This window comes from Sceloporus undulatus, chromosome 1, assembly GCF_019175285.1.
Source record: "Sceloporus undulatus isolate JIND9_A2432 ecotype Alabama chromosome 1, SceUnd_v1.1, whole genome shotgun sequence".
NCBI lineage: Eukaryota > Metazoa > Chordata > Lepidosauria > Squamata > Phrynosomatidae > Sceloporus > Sceloporus undulatus.
In genome coordinates this window covers 168,827,248-168,847,759 of record NC_056522.1, presented here as the reverse complement: position 1 = coordinate 168,847,759, position 20,512 = coordinate 168,827,248, and the positions used below count along the sequence as shown (strand labels likewise).

Below are 20,512 nucleotides of genomic sequence, written 5' to 3'. Positions count from 1 at the left end.
CCAGCCTCTGTTTAAAGACCTCTAAGGAAGGAGACTTCACTACACACTGGAGGGAGTTTGTTTCACTGTTGAAACTGCCCTTACTCTCGAGGAAGTTCCTCCTAATGTTAAGGTGGAATCTCTTTTCCTGGGAGCTTGCATCCAGTTGCTCCAGGTTCTATTCTCTGGAGCCGCAGAAAACAAGATGTTTTCTCATAGTGGAGGAAAAAAATGTAGAAGTACTCAGTGCTTCCTTTGAGAATGAAATAAGCAAAGATTGGATTCCTAGTATAAGTGTGATGAACTGAGAGTATTTTGCTGATAATACCTGTGCTGAAACAATAATGTGCTCTCTGCACCGAACAAGGAGACTTTAATTTCCTGGGCATTTAAACTTACTGGGCCTAAAGAATCTCTTGAGTCTCTACATTCTGTTGCTCAAGGTACAGTAAGTTGACATTGAATTGCCAACTTTGGCCTATTAATAATCTGACCCATGGCCTCAAGTCTTTCTATTCATCACGGCAAGCTATATAATAAAGTCTCCTTTTTAAAAAGCTCTTCTTGGTTTCCTTTGCTGCCTGTGCATGTCTTGCAACTCAAACCGCTTACAACGGTTTCCTTTCTTCACTGAAGCTTGACTAAAGGAGATGCCGCGCCATTTCGATTCTCATCCACTTTTATTATTCTGAACCATTTACTGCTAACTATTGAGCAGGGGCGCATGCCTGTATACCACTCACCATTCCTACACAGCACTTCAGAGCCTTCTGTTAGGGCCTTATGGCATTCTTTGACTACCCAGGTGCTGCATGTCAACAGCCAGGGTAGGGGCAGATGCAGATTGGTCCTGGCTCACTCCCAGCCCTCCACTGACCATGCTTAAGATGGGCACTGTCTTGGTTATATCACTGGGTGTCACTCTGTTGCTTCAGTTGTAACAATGGAGGATAGTGCCTATTCCCGCGGGATTTGTGCACGGTTTGTCATGGAGATTATTAGCTAGAAAACAGAAACGTGGAAGCTGTGGGTGCCAAGCAAAATGATTCTGGGTCATTTTAAACATGCACATTTATGCCAAAGAGAGCTCTTTTTAATGCAATCTTACTAATTCACTTACAGCCCACTGTAGGCAGAGATCCCGGAAGTCTTTCTTCACATAACGTAGCAAAGCTGTGACTTTCCTACAGAGGAACTACAGAAGAACTATTTTAAAAACGTAAGAGCCTTTGGGGTGGTGCGCGTCCAGGCAGGAAGTGGCCTCCATATTCGCTCTCTTCTCTGAGCCATATTCTGAAAGAAACAGAAATTGGGGTTGGCTGGGGGAGAGAAAGAGATATGATTTGATAACACTTGGGCCCGTACAGACAGGCCAAAATAAAGCTGCTTCGGTCAATTTGGAGGTACGCTGTTTTAAATGACCACACACATCTTAAGAGGCCAGAAACTGTACCTTAGGACTGGGCATGGTTTGACACGGCTTCTTGGCCTCATAGGACACTCATCATTTAAATAGCATACCTCCAAGGTGTCCCGAAGCGCTTTATTTTGGCTCTGTCTGTATGGGCTCACTTGTCATGTTAAGATGTGTTAGCATGGGAAGTGGCCTTGAAACAAGGAGAAGAAGCTACAAAAGAGAGAGAGAGAGGAGAGAGAGCAAGGGTGCCACCAAACGTAGGTAAGCAGAAAAAGAACAAATCCTTAAAGTCATCAGACTCTGTCACTTGTACTTTATCATAACACTACTGTCACTTTGGGAAATATTATGTACCATCCAAATTCAGTGGTATTACCCTGGGTAACACATGGCAACCACGGTATGCAAATATCTTAATGACTGACCTGGAGCAACACTTCCTCAGCTTGTGCCCTACAAAACTTCTCCTCTACCCATGGTTTCTTGATAACGTCTCTGTAATTTGGGCCACATGGAAAGCAATCACTTGAGATTTCCACCAGGCTTTCAACAACTCCCACCTACCATTAACCTGAGTTGATTGCTCCAGATATGGCCACGTGTTGATGTACCAACCTTAGTTGGTAAAAGGTGCTCCTGGCCACCATGTCAGTATATTTTTTGTCCCAGCAGGAAATGTCTCAGTGCAATGCAAAGGGTTAAAGAGGAAATGCTGAGTCAGAGGAAGCTGATGCAACTTGAGCATGGAGATGATATCATAGCAGTTCCAAACTGCACTGTCACTGTGGTTTACATGACAGAAGCTGGTGAAACACTACCAGGGGGTTGGACCAGAACCTTAGCTGTGTTTTGTCATAAGACAAGCTGATTTCAGCAATTTGATGTAAAGAAATTGAGATTAAAAAAAAAAACTGAATGGGAGAGGAAAGCAAAATGACCCCGCAGGCAACAGGCTCTTAAAGGTCTGGGATTAGAATTTCTTTTTGCATATTCACCCATGTTTGTATACTCTTGAGTTAGGAACGTCTTCCATTCTTCTGATAGGCTTTGAAATGTAAAAGGACATGAGGCACTTAAAGTTCTCCAAACAGGGAGTTTTTACAATGCAGATTTAAATTTTTCTTTTTATTGTTTTTCTATGAATTTAATAAATTTTGCAAATTCAGTTGGTGGAGTTGTGGGGTGTGTTTTTTTTTAATGAAAATTGGAGAAAGTTAAATTGAAAAGCTCAGTCACTCTAACCAACAGATCAGTGGTGGATTTATTTGTATCAAGATGGTCCTCTTAGATCAATAAAAGGGCACAAGTCACCAAGACTGTTTGCTCAATTGCCATCTGTCAGGGATGCTTTGATTTAGATTTCCTGCATGGCAAGGGGTTGGACTGGATGGCCCTTGCAGTCTCTTCCAACTCTATGATTCTATGATTCTAATATTGTGTTGTTGTTGTTGTTGTTGTTGTTGTGTTCCTCCAAGTCATTTCCATCTCATGGCTACCTTACCATGGAATTTTCTTGGCAAAATTTATTCAAAAAAAGGTTTGCCAATGCCTTCTCCTAGGCTGAGAGCATGTGAGTTGTCCAAGTGGGTTTCATGGCTGAGCTGGGAATTGAACCCTGGTCTCCAGAGTTGTAGTTCAGCACTCAAACTACTAATATTATACAGTGCTACCAAGTGTTGGAAATATACATTATAATGTTGTAATCATCACAGCTACCCCAGCAAGTGTCAGTATGAATTACAGATGTAGCACTGAGGCTGAGAGAGACCAGCATGCAAATGGGCCCCTTGTGGGACTAATGGGAAAGGTAAGATGAGAACCAGGGAATTACTGATACATAGCCTAGTTTCCTAGCTACTCTGCTATGCCAGTGTATCTCCCTATCCTTGGCACAAGGTATTTCTAAACTGGATCTGACTGTGAGGCTGTTTCAGCATGAAACATTGAATAGATGAAAACAAAAATCTTGTCTCTATGGTGCCTACAGTTTGTAATCTCTTGCTTTTAGGTTCCTTCTTCACTCATATCCTAAATTTAGACAATGCTACCATTAAATTGGAGATCTGGGACACAGCAGGACAAGAAAAGTACCATAGTGTTTGTCATCTCTATTACAGAGGTGCTAATGCTGCTGTTCTGGTTTATGATATCACTAAGAAGGTAAGAAGACACAAATGTTCTGTTTATACTTTCACATAATTTTCTTTCTTTTTAAAAGTCTTGCTTTACTGTATAAAATATACCTGTGTATGATTTTAAATGGAACTAGTTTTATGTTTTGATGTATTTTCTAATTTTATGTGAAAGGTGGTTCTGATATACACTTGTATGCTCTGGATCTTCCAAAGCCTTCCAAAGCTGGATTAAACCAGGTCAGTCTGAGTTGATGTTGTCATGCAAAATAATGCATGAATTCAAACAAAAATTAAGCAAGGGAATAAAAACTTAGTGTTGCAGACAAAGGCCCAGAGTCTGAAAAAGCTGCTTTTTTGGATTACAAATCCCAGAATCCCTCACCCACTAGAGCAAATATTTAAAAAAATAACTTTTCCAACTCTGCAAAGACCATCTTGTTTTAAAATGAAGGTTATTGTACTCTGAAATTATGAATTTCTGCAAGACAGAGCTATAGTCACAGCAGCACTGTGGGAGATTGGCTGCTTTCAGTGATAGCTAGGGTCCCTTCCTAAATATTGCACTTTCCTTAAGTCTTGTTACCCACAAAGGTGGGAGCTTGAACCAGCTGAAAGAAACCCCCTCAAAAGAAATGAACTTACAAAATGCTAGTTACTCAGCAGCAGCTGAAGGAACACCACAAAAAGAAGTGAATAAGGACATCTCTCATCAGAGATGTTTTTAAAATCAGAAATCTTCCCTCAAAGCATGGGTTTGTGGACTCATAATGAGTTTGGAAACACCTTCGATGTTATCCTGGGATAGATGAACTAGTCTGGAAAAACTAATACAGTCGGACCTCTGAATTCATGGGGGATCCATTTCGGACCACCACCCCCCACCGCAGATACCGAAATCTTTGCATGCTCAAATTCCATTAAAATTAATGGTGGCGCAGTCATGTGCATGCACCGCCATTAGCTAAAATGGGGGCTTGCCGTCCATGGATGGTTAAATCCAGGGATGGCAACTCCACCAATAAGGAGGGTGGACTATAGAGTTTTAGCACTGAGGTGTTAAGAAAGTGATACAATCTGAAACAACTCCTTTGATTTAGGATGGGCAAGGGAAATGACAGGGAAATATCAAAGAGTTAAAGAAGTGTGTTTTTCTACTTTGACAACTGCTCTTCCTTGTTCCTTTCCTGTAGTAAATGCAAAATAAGCTGGAAACGTGCCATATCGTGCATTACCCATGGCGCTTGTCCTTTTCTTCTCTCTGAGTATGCCATAGGTAAAGGAACCCCAACAGTGGTGCCTTATAAACTTTTGGGTTCCAAAAACTCCTGCCAGGTCATCTTGACTTCCAGTCACATTCTCTACTAGATATTAATTATGATTTTGTATATATTCAATCAAGGTACGCACTGGCATGCAATAGTCTCTGCAGCCATTTTTCCTTATGAGGATATGAGGAAAAATATGTATTCTCTTAAGTTGTTCTTCAATAAGTAATACAATTAGTTAATAGCAAACATACTGGATTGACAGATTTCTTACACCTTAAATCCCTTTTACAAGGCTTTGATGAAAAACAGGGACTCACTGGAATGGCTGGAAGTTTGTTCTGTTTGTCTAGGCCTGGAAGTTAAAATACTGTACTCTGATTTTTTTAAAAAAATGTAAACAGCTTATTCTACTCTTAAGAAAAGAAAAAAACACCTTCAAAAATTCTAGGCATGTGATTGATCAAGTATACTAATAATTTATATGTAATTTGCCTTTTCAGGAAAGTTTGGAGAAAGCCAAAGTATGGCTAAGGGAATTGGAGAAGGAATTCCTTCATGATGAAATAATTATAGTTTTGGCTGGCAATAAGGTAGATCTTTCAGCAGAACGAGAGGTCACGCTACAGGTAGGGAGTGGTCTTGCCTGAAAGCTCATGCCTGATTTCTACAAAGATGTATCTGTTTTGGCCATGGAAAATGTTATTTTAAAAATCATTGTGCCTTTAAATGTACAGTTTTAAAATCCCGTTTCTCCGACCGTTGGTTATAGTCCTGCATCTTGTTTGCATACATATTTTGACCTGTATGAAATAATTTTTTTTGTTTTTGTTTTTTATTTATATACCGCTATTCCAAAGATCAAAGCGGTGAACAGCAAGTAAGCTAATTAGCAAGTAAGCTAATTTGCCCCCAACAGTCTGGGTACTCATTTTAGCGACCTCAGAAGGATGCAAGCCTGAGTCGAGCTTGGGCCCTTTTGCTGGTCTTGAACTCGCAACCTTGTGGTTTCAAGTGAATGGCTGCAGTACAGGCATTTAACCACTGCGCAACTAGTTCAAAGAGTTTAAGTTTCATTAATTATAAATACATAAATAAATAGATTAAAAAATAAAAATAAAGGAAATAGAATAAGGGGAACAGAATGGGTTGGAGGACAAAGAAACCCTTTCTCACAGACCTTTCCATTAAGATTCCATGCACCATTTAGAAGATTGGAAGGATGTGGTAAGTACTGGAGATTATTAATTAGCTTGTATAGTTAATTGCCAAAATATCTTGAGAAAATAATGACAATTTTTTAAAGCACTCTCTTCATCTAATGTGGACATAATAAACCACACTCCAATAAGGAACCATTGTAATTTTTAATCAGATGCCTTGCCAGGGACACCTGAACAAGGGAGAATGTGTGTGCCAAACTGGTAACTATTTTATTACTACAGTATTGTTTGACATACTAAAAGCAGAAGATTTGGAGTGCAAATCCAAAGGGGGAAAAAGTTTTGTAATATGGAACTTATACTTGGTCTTCACAACCTGTGGCCTGCACAAGTCAAACAGACCATACTGCTGGAATTTCCTCTTGCCATGGTTTTCCTGTGTACAAATCAGCACAAAACATCTTGCAATATGTGGCTACTGAGAGGCATTTGACATTATTGTGAGTCTGAATTCCAGAGACTTTGGTTGCATCCTCACTGCAGAAATAAACCAGTTTGACACCACGTTAATTGCCATGGCTCAATGCTATGGAATTCTGGGAGTTGTAGTTTTGTGAGACATTCAGCCATCTCTACCAGAGAGTTTTGGTGCCCTACCAAACTACAATCTCTGGAATTCCATAGCATTGAACCATGGCAGTTAAAGTGGTGTCAAACTGGATTATTTCTGCAGTGCAGATGCATCCTTTGTGTCTCACCAATTTCTGTTTTGTACAGTTGAATGATCGTAGGATTCTTTGCCAATCAGAATCTAATTGCATCGTAGGCTTCCTATAAACCTCTAAAATATTTGATACTTACTTTGTTGCACTGTCTTCAGGAGGCAAAGGACTTTGCAAAAACAAAAAATATGTTGCACATGGAAACATCAGCAAAAACCAATCACCAGGTGACCGAACTCTTCACATCCCTAGGTAAGTTTAACCCACACAGTTAAAATTACAATTGAGGCCATAAATTCTGTTGGTGTATTGGCATTGTGGTGTTATTTACCATCAAGTCATTTTCAATTTATGGTGCTCCTGTTACATACAGGATTTTCTTGGCAGGTTTCTTCAAACTGGGTTTACCATTGCCATCCTCTGAAGGTGAGAGACACGGGAGATTATCACACGGGGGACAGGATGTCATTGTCCCATCCTTATCCTGTCCTTCCTGAATGATTGCAGGAAGGACTTTCCTACAATGTTGTGCTTATCATGGAATTGTCCCATCCGGAAAGCATGAGTGACAGTGATCATGTGAATGCCTTTCACATGATGTCATGCTGATCCTGTCATTGTCCTGTCACTGAAGTAGCATTGCTCCAGCATTTTGCATGAATGGAAGTTTGCATTAATGCAATGCCATTCCAATAACATGATAATGACAGGATCAGCGCTATGATATGAAAGGCTTTCATGCAATCCCCCCTCCCTCCATGAATGGGATAAGGACAGGAGAGTGATCCTGTCCCTATCCTGTCTGAGTGTGATTATCTTCTGTGGATTTCATACGGTTTTAAAGGCCAGAACTATTTGGAGGTGGTTTGCCATTGCTTTCTTCTGAAACACAACCTACATTTCTTGGTATTCCCTGGCCATTTTTTTATATGTATTGCATCAAGGAGTCTTGTATAATTATATGTAATATGAAATGAATCCATTGTCCTTGTTGATACCTCTGCTAATAGATTGGAATTTGTGAATATAATTCAATTCACTTTTTTTTCTTTATAGTCTTCCTATTAAAGCTGTTACAATTCAAACTCGAGTCTGATAGTAGTAACAAACTAGATGAGGGCAAACAAACTGACACTGAGCCTGGCCAAAATAAAGGTGCTCCTTGACAGGGGAAAGTCAGATTATAGAACAGGGAGCCAATGTTTGGTAGATGGGGTTACACTCCCCCTGAAGGCTCAGGTCCACAGTGTGTCTCTGCTCCTGTATTCAGCAAAGGTAAATGGCTGTGTGTAATTGGAGATGTTGGGTCTGTAACATGTGCCTTCATCTTCTTTAGATTACTATAATGCTCTCTGTGTAGCTTTGTATCTGAAAAGCATTTGTAAAATGCAACTGATTCAGAATACTTTGGCCAGACTGTTGATGGGGACTGGTTACCACAAATGTGTGACTTTTAACAACTTAATTGGCTATATGGCTGTATTCAGGAATAACTAAAAGTCTTTGGTATGATCCCATATGATTATTTGAAAGATGCTGGTTATGATCATGCATAAGGGGCTATGATTTGCAACTTTATAATGTCTTAGCTGTATCCTCAATAGGACACACAATCCTTCTAATCTATCACAAAAATGTGTATTGGGTTGTCTTGTGTAGTGTCCTGTTCTGGTACTCATTGCACCATTGCATAATGGGACCCTTGGTGCAATGAACATGCTGTTGGCTCCATTTGCACAATGGCCCCATAGAATACAAGCATTGTGCAATGTAATCATAAGTCAGTTTATGGGCATAATAACAGAAACACAGAGCTGGAAGGGATCCCATAGTACAGGATCTTCAGTGAGAGCATCCCCAGCAGGTAGTTGTCCAGGCTCATATTGAAGCCATCTAGAGAAGAAGACCCCACCACTATGGTAATTCTCTACCAGGTTTCCAGCCATAGGGCATGTCAACACAAGTCACTTGAGGTAGATTCCCCCTGCCTGTGCATCACCCTGTCCAGACAACACAGGACCTAAGGCTCAATTTGACTGCAGGACTGTCCGCATATGGAAAGGGCAGTCTGGCAGTGGATTTGGGAAATCCTTGCTTTACAGCAAATTTGAAAGATTCACCCTTTGCTCCAGATTGTTCCATCTGGAACACTCTGGAGTGACGCCAGGTGGCTGTTTACACATTTTCTCACTGTGCCATTTACCAGCAGTAGAAAGTGGTGGGAATCACTCCCCTGAGGTCGCAATGAAGTGCCCAGCCATGTGATCAACACTGGGTGCCTTATTTATAGCCTCAGAGGGATTGCCTTTGGCAGTGGCTGCACCATCAAGTGGCACAGCAGGACATGTGTGTAAGCAGCCACCCCACATCACTCTGGAACATGCAGGAAATGGGAAGTTAGGGTAGCTTCAGGGCCATAATACTCCAGGGCTGGCCAATGTAGACCTACCCATAGTTTTTTTCAGTAAAAGCTTGTTGCTTAAGCTGGGCTGCTTTGGGAAGGATTTAATAGGTTGGGTGCTGTTATTATTATTTTTAATTAAAGTGTTATAATTTTGCTTTTAATTCAGTTTTTATTTTGATTGGATTTTTGGCTTCTTAATATTAGTTGTATGGTTAAACTTCTTGAGTGCCATTTTTGGCAGAAATATCGGATATAAAGTAATCAGTAAATAAACTTTCTGAACCCTGGAAACATTCAGAGTTAGAAAGTGGTTATGTAGTATGGATGACAACGGCCCATGGCCAACTATAATTCTAGGCAAGAGGTAGTTTGCACTTTAAATTAGAACTCTGAATGTCAGATAAAACAGGTTGATTTAAAAAAAAAATACACACTGAAAGATTACCATTTTCCTCTCCTTTACAAAGCTCATGAACTGTTAAAACAAGAGCAACATAAAGAGAAACCCTCTCATACAACACACCGTTCGAAAGCAAACATTGATTTACGAGAAACAACATTTAACAAAATTAAATGCTGCCAGAAATAAAGCCAAGCATTCTAATATGAAATGGTAAGTTCTGTTGGAGCCACTGTAATGAAAATTAGATAACATTATTTTAAAAAATCCAGGGCTTCCACATTGGTAGGTGTACACTATGGTCTAAATTCTTTTGATTAGTCCCAGCTATAGGAGGTCCTTTGAATCAAATTGTTGAATGGTATGTCAAATTCAGTGAGTTCTCTCTAATTGGGACTGCCAATAGGATCCAGGTCTGTACCATTTTTCTTTTTTCTTTGTAATGATAGATGGAGCATATTTAGCAGTGCTAATAGGAGTTGGCACTTACATATTACTGGTTATCAGCTAGTTCTTTTACATCTAGATGCATTATAGATTGTCATAAGAATACAATAAAAAAAAAGATTGTGTTGTTTCCTAAGAATGCTCAGATTGTCATATATCACCAGTTGAGAGCAATCTGGTCCAGATTGATTCTTACATGGCACATCTGAAGTAGTAGGGTTAACCTTTTAAAAAGTCATCAGAGGGCTCCAATGTCTGGAAGAACTGGAAGAGTGACAAGAACTGGGCACAAAATCACATGAAAGTGGTAGACCTGGCCTCTGAGGAACCAGATCTGTCCCTCTATTTTTTCTAGCATTGCCAGCTCAGCATCATGTTGAGGTTTCCAGGCCAAAACCTGAGACCTAGGGACAGCTCCTAGTGATTCCCTTAAGTGTTATGTAGTAAGTACCAATTAAGTACCAATCTCAGTGGTAGAATTGAAAATTTGGTAAAAGGTGATGTTTTTAAATAAATTTTTAAAGAATATTTTTTTTAACAAAAAACCTTTTTTTAAAACAAACCTGGGGCCTCTCCTTTCTCACCCACTGAACCTCACACCACTCATCCCATCTCTGCAGTGTTTTAAAGGGACACAGGCAAATGTCACAGCCAATTTCTGCCAAAGGGAGATGATTGGGGAGAAGTGGTGCCACTCCCCTTAGGTGTCACCTGGTGCAAGTCCACATTCTCTGCACTCCCCTAGTGTCACTAGGAGGGTCCCACCCAGAAATTGCTTTTCTCAGATTAAAGGGAATGACAATCATTGTTTGAATTTCATTCATTGGCTAAAAACACTGAAAGGTAAGAGCAAATTATTTGCACATGTGAATGAGTAGAATTTTTTTGCCTGCCCATGTTGTCTCTTATATAGTGAAGTCCCCAAGGGCTAAAGATTTCCCTTTTAAAAAAAGGAAAGAAAGAAATATGTGCATAATGACTGGTAAAATATTTCTACAGCCGAAATAAGAAAAAGCCTCTAGTGGCCTGAGAACATTTTGAGGGTAATGTAGCTCATATCTGTTTCAACTTGGACTTCTTTTCTTAAACTAGATCAGTGACGGAGAACGTTGTGGCACGTTTGAGCTAACATGGGTATCTTCAGAATGATGACCCCGAGCCCATAAACAGACTTCTTTGAGAACTGAAGGCAACCATGTGTATGTTTGACCATTGCCCACCTTGCCTGCTTGCCTAATGGAATCTCAGAAATAGTTTGTGTCTCCCACAGAAAACTTGGTTCCCATCATTTTAAAGGGGTCTGAGGTGAGACCCTTATTTATCCTTATTTATCCTTATCCAACCTCTGTTTAAAGACCTCCAGGGAAGGAGACTCCACTACACTCCAAGGAAGGAGTGTGTTCCACTGTCAAACAGCCCTTACTGTCAGGAAGTTCCTCCTAATGTTGAGCTGGAATCTCTTTTCCTGGAGCTTGCATCCATTGTTCCGGGTCCTGTTCTCTGGAGCAGCAGAAAACAAGCTTGTTCCCCCCTCAATATGACATCCCTTCAAATATTTAAACAAGGCTATCATACCACCTCTTAACAATCTCTTCTCCAGGCTAAACATCCCCAGCTCCCTAAGTTGTTCCTCATGATTTACAGGCCCTTCACCATTTTAGTTGCCCTCCTTTGGACATGCTCCAGTTTCTCAATGCCCTTTTTGAATTGTGGTGCCCAGAACTGGACACAGTATTCCAAGTGGGGCCTGACCAAAGCAGAATAGAGTGGCATTATTACTTCTCTTGATCTAGACACTATACTTTTACTGATGCAGCCTAAAATTGCATTGGCCTTTTTAGCTGCCGCATCACACTGTTCACTCATGTTCAACTTGTGGTCTACTTGGACTCCTAGATCCCTTTCACACGTAGTTTCATTCAGCCTGGTGTCCTCCATCCTATATCTGTGCATTTCATTTTTCTGCCCTACGTGCAGTACCTTACATTTCTCCGTGTTGAATTTCATTTTGTTAGCTATGGCCCAGCTTTCTAATCTATTCAGGTCATTCTGAATGTTGATCCTGCCCTCTGGGGTATTAGCTATTCCTCCTAGTTTGGTGTCATCTGCAAATTTGATAGGTATGCCCCCAATTCTGTCAGCCAAGTCATTGATAAAGATGTTGAATAGCACTGGCCCCAGGACAGACCCTGGTGGGACCCCACTCGTCACTTCTCTCCAGGATGAAAAGGAGCCATTGCCAGGATGGTCTCCTGCCGCCTTAGTTTGCTGCGCGAGGGAGCTGCAGTGGACAAAAATGCGCGGCTCCCTTGTGCAGCAAAAAGAAGCCATAAAAAGTGGCTTCTTTTTCTGCCGTGGTTGTGACGATGCAAGGCGCCAGTGGCACCCTTGCGGCGTCACAAGGGCGCTGAGACATGCAGACGCTAGGTGTCCATCACGTCAAAATGGAGGTGCCCATATTTACAGGGCACTGCCATTTTGATGCCCTCATCATGTGCGAGGGGCGAGGGGCATCTGAAAGCACTGCCCCTCGCATGTGACGATGGCGCCCCATAGGGACCATCTAGATAGCGCCATTGTTGAGCACCCTTTGGCTTCGGTCAGTCAACCAATTACAAATCCATGTAACAGTTGCCTTGTCTGGCCCACATTTTACAAGCTTGTTTGCAAGAATGTCATGGGGAACTTTGTCAAAGGCCTTACTGAAATCAAGATATACATATTGATTATGATTTGGATTTTGGAATGGAAACTGTTTTTCTCCTTGGTGAATTCCCTGAGTGGTTATATGATCAGAAATATTGAATCTCTAGTGATTATCAGTCTGATTATCCATGCTATCATTCTGGTTAGGGTATACATATGTCATACTACTCTTCAGTGATTCTAGATTTCTTTCTGGAAGGCCCAGCCCATAAGACTGGAGATGGCTGTTCTCTCTCATTGCCTTTGTCTTCTGGGGCTCCCCAGTCTTGCCACCTGTGCCATTGGAAGGCTATCCAAAGATCTGGACTGAAATCCAAACTTCACTGGCTTTCAAGATGATAGTTCTGGTTCTAGCCTTTAAACCAATGAGTGACATAGGAACAAGTTACCTTAGGGATCACTTGCTCCAGTTTATACCTTCCCAGAAATTAAGTCCGTGATCAGATTCCTTGTTTATGAGACCAAGTAAGAACAGGGCTTTCTCTGAGGTGGTGCTATCTCCTTCCCATTTGAAATCTGTCATTTCATATGGCCTTCACAAGATATTGAAGACAGCTTTATTTCCAAGAGCCTTTAATATACATTTATTTTATTGTTGCTGTTTTAATGCATAAAATATTTTGTTCTTGTTGCTGTCTATGTTTTGCTTTGTTCCCAGTTGTATCTGTATTTAACTATTGCATTTAGAAATTATTTGTTGTATTTAGACATTATTTTATTAATTATGTTACATCATTGTAAGGTTATGTTCTACACTGTTCTGGATACTTTAAGCAGAAAAGCAGAATATAAAATAAGAAGGAGAAAAATAACAACTTAAATTTCTGAAGACTTTCACCAGGTTCACATTCCATGTCACAGGTTAAAATGTACCACTTTCCTATTCCCAGATTCATTTAAGACACAAGTAGGACAAAAACAGCTCTTCATATGTTCTGCAGCTGCTTCTCTCAGCATTCCTCCCCATTGACTATAGTGGCCAAGGCTACTGAGAGTTGCAACCCAACAATCTTACTTTATGCACCTCTATTTATAACCAAGGGAGAAAATACAGCATGTAGAAGAGAAATGTTGTTAATGTGCTCAGTAGTCTATCTTGCAATAATGCCTAATATATGTAACTGGAAAAGTTTGCATGTCTTTCTGTTTACAACTGTTTATTCTTTGCAGACTGTTTACCCTTCCTGCCCTTCCTCTGCTGTCCCAGCTGTGTCAAATTGTAGAGTGGAACAAATTGTAGAGTTTGTTTTGTAAAGTGACATGCATACACACTTGTGGAAGCATAAAATAAACAAACAAAATAAATGCACAGAGAGCAAGTGCGTTCTTTAGTATATAAAGGAAGGCACAAGGAAATAGGGTCTAATGAAATCTGTTGGTCAAACAGTGTTCCCTCTTTTGGTTTTAGCCATGAAAGAAAGATTGCATCAAAGTCCAGCTGTTTTATTTGACTATGGGGGGGGGACTAGAATACTTGCGTGCACTGTTCTTTCATATCACAATTGTAAATTATTCACATTTGTAGCATATCATTCATCTTGCAGAGCAATGTTGTTCTCTTCTATAGGGAAGCAAGCTTGCCGGTGCCTGTGGCTGGATAGCTGGGTGCTCTCTCCAGCTGCTCTTCTCCTCCCAAATCGTCCCACAGGTCGTATACCTCGCCCTGTGTACCAGGAGGGATCAATGTCAGGATCTGGAAGGCAAAGCCCAGGAGAGATAATGAGTGCCAAGGGAAGACTTGCCTACTTCTGTTCTGGACATGGCCCTACTGTAGTATAAAACACTGATGAGAGGCACATTTTAGTCAACTAGCATTTTGCTACTAGATAAAATAGTATACATCAGTAATTTTTTGTGGAACTGTTGTCTTTCTTCTGGATTAAGTCCACAAATTACCACTGATGATGATCTATAGCATCAACAACATTGGTGGTGGTGATGAGAATGGTGAGAATGATTGGTAGTGGTATTACGTAGTAAAAAGTAACTAGTGAGGAAGGAAGCATACAAGGACACTAGCCTCTGGCATCCTTGTCTATGGGTGGCAGGAAAGTATGAGGGCCACACAGCAGTTTAGGTTCTGAACATCATTCCTACAGTTCTAGGGGAGCAATAGTGAGTTCTCACCATTGGGAGTGGGCAGATGACTTCTGATAAAATGCCAAATTTTGTCTTCTCTCATCATGCAGCTATGTTAAATCTGACCCTCTGTCCCCTGAACCTCTTCAGAAGATAATATTACACATGAGCAAAACCTCATTCTGCTTAGCTGAATTTCACAAAAAAAATTATCCACTTTGTTTTCGTTTGAGGATTTGAAGTATTCTAAGGATACAGAAAGCACACAGGTTGCACAGCAACATTTTTCAGCTCTCCAAAAACCAAATGCTGGAGTTAAGGAACTACACATAAATAGTGATGAGCATCTCGGGCAGAAAACTCAGTTGCCAGTGAAGAGAGTTTTCTGCTGCTGTTACAGAATATATGCCAAGAATGAAGGCAGGGAATAACCATCTTCCTCTGCCTGTGGTTTAAAGAATTGGAATACTTCTGCACAGAGTAAATAATAATAAACAATAATAATTCTAGACACAGCATAACTGGCAGAATGTTTTGTATCTGTTTCCCTTCCAGCCAAGTCTATGTTAACAAAGAAATGACGTTTCCAGGCATTGTGTCACTAGAAAAATGTTTGTTTGTTTGTGTGCTGTTTGATACAGTTCTATCTTTATTAAAGCTCTTATCCAGGTACTGTAACGGGGAAAGTGTTGGGCCAGGTATATTCACCATTGAAGCCCTTGGGAAAATTCAGCCTCAGCACTGATAATTTAAACCAGTGGTCCCCACACTTTTTCTAGCTATTGCCCGCCTCCATGCATATTTCTTGATATTAGGTCTACAGTTCTATTGCAGATTCCAAACAATAAATCTTGGTTACTGCTGCCTTTGCACCTAGTGACCTTGGAAGCAGCAACTGAGCATTTGGCTGAGTAACAACTAAGAAACCTCTCAACTGCACCAGCCTTGAAGCAAAGGCTGACCCGGGCAAGAGACTTTTTGGTCACTGCTCAACTGGCTGCTTGGTCGTTGTTGCCTTTGTGCCTGATCACCCTAGGAGCGGCAGCAGAGCAGCTGACTGACTAGCAACCGAGAAGCCTCTCACCCATGCCACCTCCTCCAGCAAAGGCCAGTGTGGGAAAGAGGCCTATTGGTCACTGCTTAGTTGCTGCTACAGGTTACCAGATGCAAAGGAAGAAGCTTTTCTCTGGCAAGGATGGACTTTCAGGCTTTATTTGTTGGGGCAGAGAGGCACACAGCCGGTGAGTATGTAGGGGTTTACAGAGGCCACATGCTCTGGACTAGACTGGCATGGGCAGGGAAAGAGAAAGATCTGAATTACAGGAATCTCTCAAAGGCAAAAGATTCTTTCCAAGAATCAATCCTGGATAGTCCTCCCTCTCCTTCTCCAAAGATATGTCTTCCCCACACAGCTTCAAATGTTCCCTCCATACACATACATTGTTTCTTCTGTTACCTCTTCTCTTAGCCTATCCAAGGAAAGAAAATAGGAGCATCAGAGCAGCTCCACCCTGGCATTCAAATCCCAGCAAAGCTCAGAAAGCTTAAGCAGGGTGCCAAATTTGAAAGTTCCTTTTTGCAGCTGCGTCTCCCCACTGCCATGTGCTCTAATTCCTTGCTCCAGTCAGTTAGTTTGTCCGAAAATGATGCCATTCTGACCCATAGAAACAATGTCTTGCACCCAGCTGCAAACCTCCTCTGAATATTCCTTGTCTAAGAAAACCCTATGAAATACATTGAGTCAACAGGTGACCTGCATTCTTTCCAACATTTCACAGAGGAAAACTGGGACAAGTGTGGCCAAGCAAATTCAGAGAGTGATCATGGTGGGAAAAGTTATTAATGAACAAGAACACATAATATAACACTGAAGCCTTTCATGGCCAGCATCTATAGTTTTTTGTGGGTTTTTGGGCTATATGGCCATGTTCTGGAAGAGTTTATTCCTGACATTTCACCAGCATCTGTGGTTGGTATCTTCAGAGAATGCTGGCATGGAAGTGAATGAGGTATATATACTGTGTGACCCTGGTTGAGAGGAAATGGCTTACATGTTTATCTATGTGTGGTCTGTTGTTGAATGGCAAGGGTCACAGTATATCAGTATCCCCACTCACTTCCATGCCAGCATTCTCTGAAGATGCCAGCTACAGATGCTGGTGAAACATCAGGAATAAACTCTTCCAGAACATGACCACATAGCCAAAACTCACAAACAAACAAACAAAGAACACATAAGCTAGGAGAGTTTGCTTTTGCCTGAGTCTAATAGGGAAAGGAAAGATTCTGCCCTCCTCCTCTCTCCCACACTGAGTTAACTGAGTCCAGACCACTTTTGCATTTTGAACTCACTTTACAGCAACTAAAGTAAACTAAGGCAAAGTAGGAAATTCTAAAACAATGTGCTGGAAAAGTGAGATGACAGAGGATTAATTGTCCTTGCCAAATCAGGACAGTTGGAGGGTATGGATGTCAAAGTCCATACACACATGAAACACTGCCAACATTAGCTTTCCAGCACCGTATGTACACACACACACACACACACACACACACACACACACACACATTTTATTCAACTGCAACCAGTGTTATCTCTTGAAGCCCACTAAGACAAATGTTTCAGATACACCACTGGCACACAAGGTTGCCTGGCCAACAAGAACATACTTCTAATTTCCATGGATTGATCCAGGTTTCGACATTCAGTGTCAGGAAGCACCACCAGGCAGTCCAGCAGCAAGCACATGAGGCAGACAATTAGCAATCTCATTCCTTTTAGGTTCTTTTCCAATGTTTCGTAGCTTGGAACTTAGGGAAGCAGACACTCACCTATAGACACAAGGGAGAAAGAATGAAAGGAGCAGACTCATCAAAGGAAAGGACTTTTCAGTGAAGGACAGAAACCCTAACAAAAATAAAATAAAACCCCACACCCCTACAAAAATAAATTTGAAAGATGCATTTCAAGAAATGTTTGGTTTCCTGAAACAATACATTCAACTACTCAGACCTAAATTTTGTTACTACAACTTAATCATTGATGCAAATCATGCAGGTGCTTCTCACACTGGTCAGAGAAGGCTGATAACCGTTGGAAATACTAGTGACAAACAGTGTAAACCAAAAATTTTGCTACCTCTTTTTTCTTCCATGGAATTCTTCATGTGTCTTTTGATTTAAATGCTAAATCTGTGAACAGGTGGCTCTAACTAATTGTTTTTAATACCATAATATCTTTTTACAAACTTAAAAATATACTGCTACTACTGTTATCACTACTTCTAGGAATACTATGATAGTTTACTGTTTTTGTTACATCTACTTCCTCCTCATCATCATCATTGCAACTATCATCACTACCTCTAAAACAGGTTTGTGGGCTTGCCTTACTGGGTCACTGAGGAATATTACAACATGTTTGGGTTCCGGGATTTGGAACCTGGGTTCAACTAAATACAGCACCTGTATTTGTATCATGTCTTTAGTAATGTTCAGTTTTGAACTTTCAGTTGTGGGTTCCTTCAGTTTAGTGTTACCTTGATATCAAGAATTATTGTATATTTGTAATATTTGTCAAAGTGTTTACTATTGTGATCCAAATCATTTATTTTGCTTATTCTTCTAAGACTGCAGTTCTACATAGATTTGGGATTAAGTTGCATTGAACCCAAAAAGCTTGCATTTTCAGTCTTTATTTTGATCACTTTATTAGGAGTGGGAATAATGGTATGATGTTGCTCCAGATGTTGCTGAACTGCATTTCCTAGCATGCCTCACCATTGCATAACATCAATTGTCCTGTTTAATTCTCTGTCATCCCATTTTTTCAGCTGCTTTCAAAATGTTGACTGGCCAAACCCAAAGGATGCTCAGCAATGACCCCTATTCATCTTGGAGAGAAGTGACCAGTGGGATGCCACAGGGTTCTGTTCCTGGGCCCAGTGCTATTCAACAAAATTTATCAACAATTTGGATGAAAGAATAGAGGGCATGCTTATGAATGTGCAGATGACACCAAATTAGGAGTAGTATCTAATATCCCAGAGGAGAGGATCAAAATTCAAAGTGAACAGAATAGATTAGAAAGCTGGGCCAAAATTACCAAAATAAATTTCAGCATGAAGAAATGTACGATACTACACTTAGGCAGACAAAAATGAAATGCATAGATATAGGATGGGGGACATCTGCCTTAACAAGACAATATGTGAAGGGATCTAGGAGTCGTAGTAAACCACTAGTTGAACATGAATCAACAGTGTGATGCAGCAACGAAAAAAGCCAATGTGATTCCAGGCTGCATCAATAGAGGTACTGTATCTAGACTGGGGGAAGTAATATTACCACTCTATTCCGCTTTGGTCAGGCCTCACCTGGAATACTGTGTCCAGTTCTGGGCACCACAATTCAAAAAGGATATTGAGAAGCTGGAGCATGTCCACAGGAGGGCAACCAAAATGGTGAAAGGCCTGAAAACCATGCCCTATGAGGAGAGACTTAGGGAGCTGGATATGTGTAGCCTGGCGAACAGAAGGTCAACAGGTGATATGATCACCCTGTTTAAATATTTGAAGGGATGTGAGACTGGAGCAAGCTTGTTTTCTGCTGTTCCACAGAACAGGACTTAGAACAATGGATTCAAGCTACAGGAAAAGAGATACCTCAACATTAGGAGGAACTTCCTGACAGTAAGAGCTGTTTGAGAGTGGAACACACTCCCTTGTAGAATGGTGGAGTCTCCTCCTCTGGAGGTCTTTAGACAGAGGCTGGGTGGCCATCTATCGGGGTGCTTTGATTGTGTATTCCTGCATGGTAGTAGGTTGCACTGGATGCCTCTTGGGGTCTCTTTCAATCCTATGATTCTATGGAGTTTATCAGAAGGCTTAAAAACCTGCCTTCCCCCTGCCACATGGAAGTCTCTTTTGGGATAAAGTCAGGTATTATCACACGCAAAATGCCTCTGATGCTGCTGCCTGGCTGAATCCTGGCTAGAAACCACTCTCAGCCAGCCTCTTTTCAAAACCGGAAAGCTCCTGGCTTTGCAAATCGGCCAGCAGAGCATGGCTTCTAGCCAGAAGTTAGCCAGTATTCAGCCAGGTGGCAGCATCGGAGACATTTTGCATGTGATAATACCCAACTTTATCCCAAAAGAGACTTCAACGTGGCAAGGGTAAGGCGGGTTTTTTAGCCTTCTCATAAACTCCTAAGTTTCAGTTACTCTTTTCCATTCCCACATTCCCTTTTGCCATCAACCTACCTCAATTGCTACAAACTGAGTTCATAGTGCAAGAGTAGTTAGCACTCAGCTCAGCAGGTTGGAGAGGGGAGGAAGGGCAGGATCTTTCTTAGCCCTGTAGACTCAGGAAAAAGCAAACTGCTGCAGCCTAGCTTGTGTGTTCTTTCTCATTGTATGTTCTTTCTCATTTTGCCATCTTGACCTCTTTCTGATGGTGATTGGAAACACATATCCTAGTTGTCATCTGTGAAATGTTGAATGGTATACTGTTGGTTATGCCAAGGTGACCAGGTGTCCTAACCACAAAGGAGAACAAGGCACTGCAAAATGTAGGATATTCAAGAAAAATATGGGCCTTTACCAAATACATGCTAAAAACGCAAATAAATATAAATTCATGCCTCTAAGGCACGTTACAGACCACCATAAGGGACGTCCTCAGGACGTCCTAGGTTTAAAAAGGGGTGTCACTTCTTGACACCCCCAAGCCTAATACGTCCTGAGGATGTACAAGATGGCGGCACCCCATCTACATGGGGGCCGCCATGATGGCGTC

At 41.1% G+C, this 20,512-nt stretch overlaps 2 protein-coding genes across 6 annotated transcripts in view; one reads left to right on the top strand and one right to left on the bottom strand.

Annotated features, from left to right (window-relative positions):
* Positions 1 to 20,512, top strand: part of RAB17 (RAB17, member RAS oncogene family) — a 37,172-nt gene that overhangs the window by 12,428 nt on the left and 4,232 nt on the right. For 4 of the 5 annotated variants that reach the window (XM_042446210.1, XM_042446212.1, XM_042446211.1 and 1 more), the window contains exons 3-7: positions 3,405 to 3,556; positions 5,300 to 5,425; positions 6,840 to 6,933; positions 9,553 to 9,698; positions 11,025 to 11,389. In XM_042446210.1, the coding sequence (XP_042302144.1) occupies positions 3,405 to 3,556; positions 5,300 to 5,425; positions 6,840 to 6,933; positions 9,553 to 9,674 (494 nt within the window). In that variant the 3' untranslated portion in view covers positions 9,675 to 9,698; positions 11,025 to 11,389. Of the gene's footprint in view, positions 1 to 3,404; positions 3,557 to 5,299; positions 5,426 to 6,839; positions 6,934 to 9,552; positions 9,699 to 11,024; positions 11,390 to 20,512 lie in introns of those variants that run through there. The other variant, XM_042446208.1, reaches the window with a different exon arrangement.
* On the bottom strand, positions 14,168 to 17,490 carry PRLH (prolactin releasing hormone). Its single transcript, XM_042446213.1, has 2 exons — positions 17,388 to 17,490; positions 14,168 to 14,331 (listed from the first exon to the last, which is right to left on the bottom strand). The coding sequence occupies exons 1-2, from the start codon at positions 17,488 to 17,490 to the stop codon at positions 14,168 to 14,170; spliced, it is 267 nt and encodes an 88-aa protein (XP_042302147.1).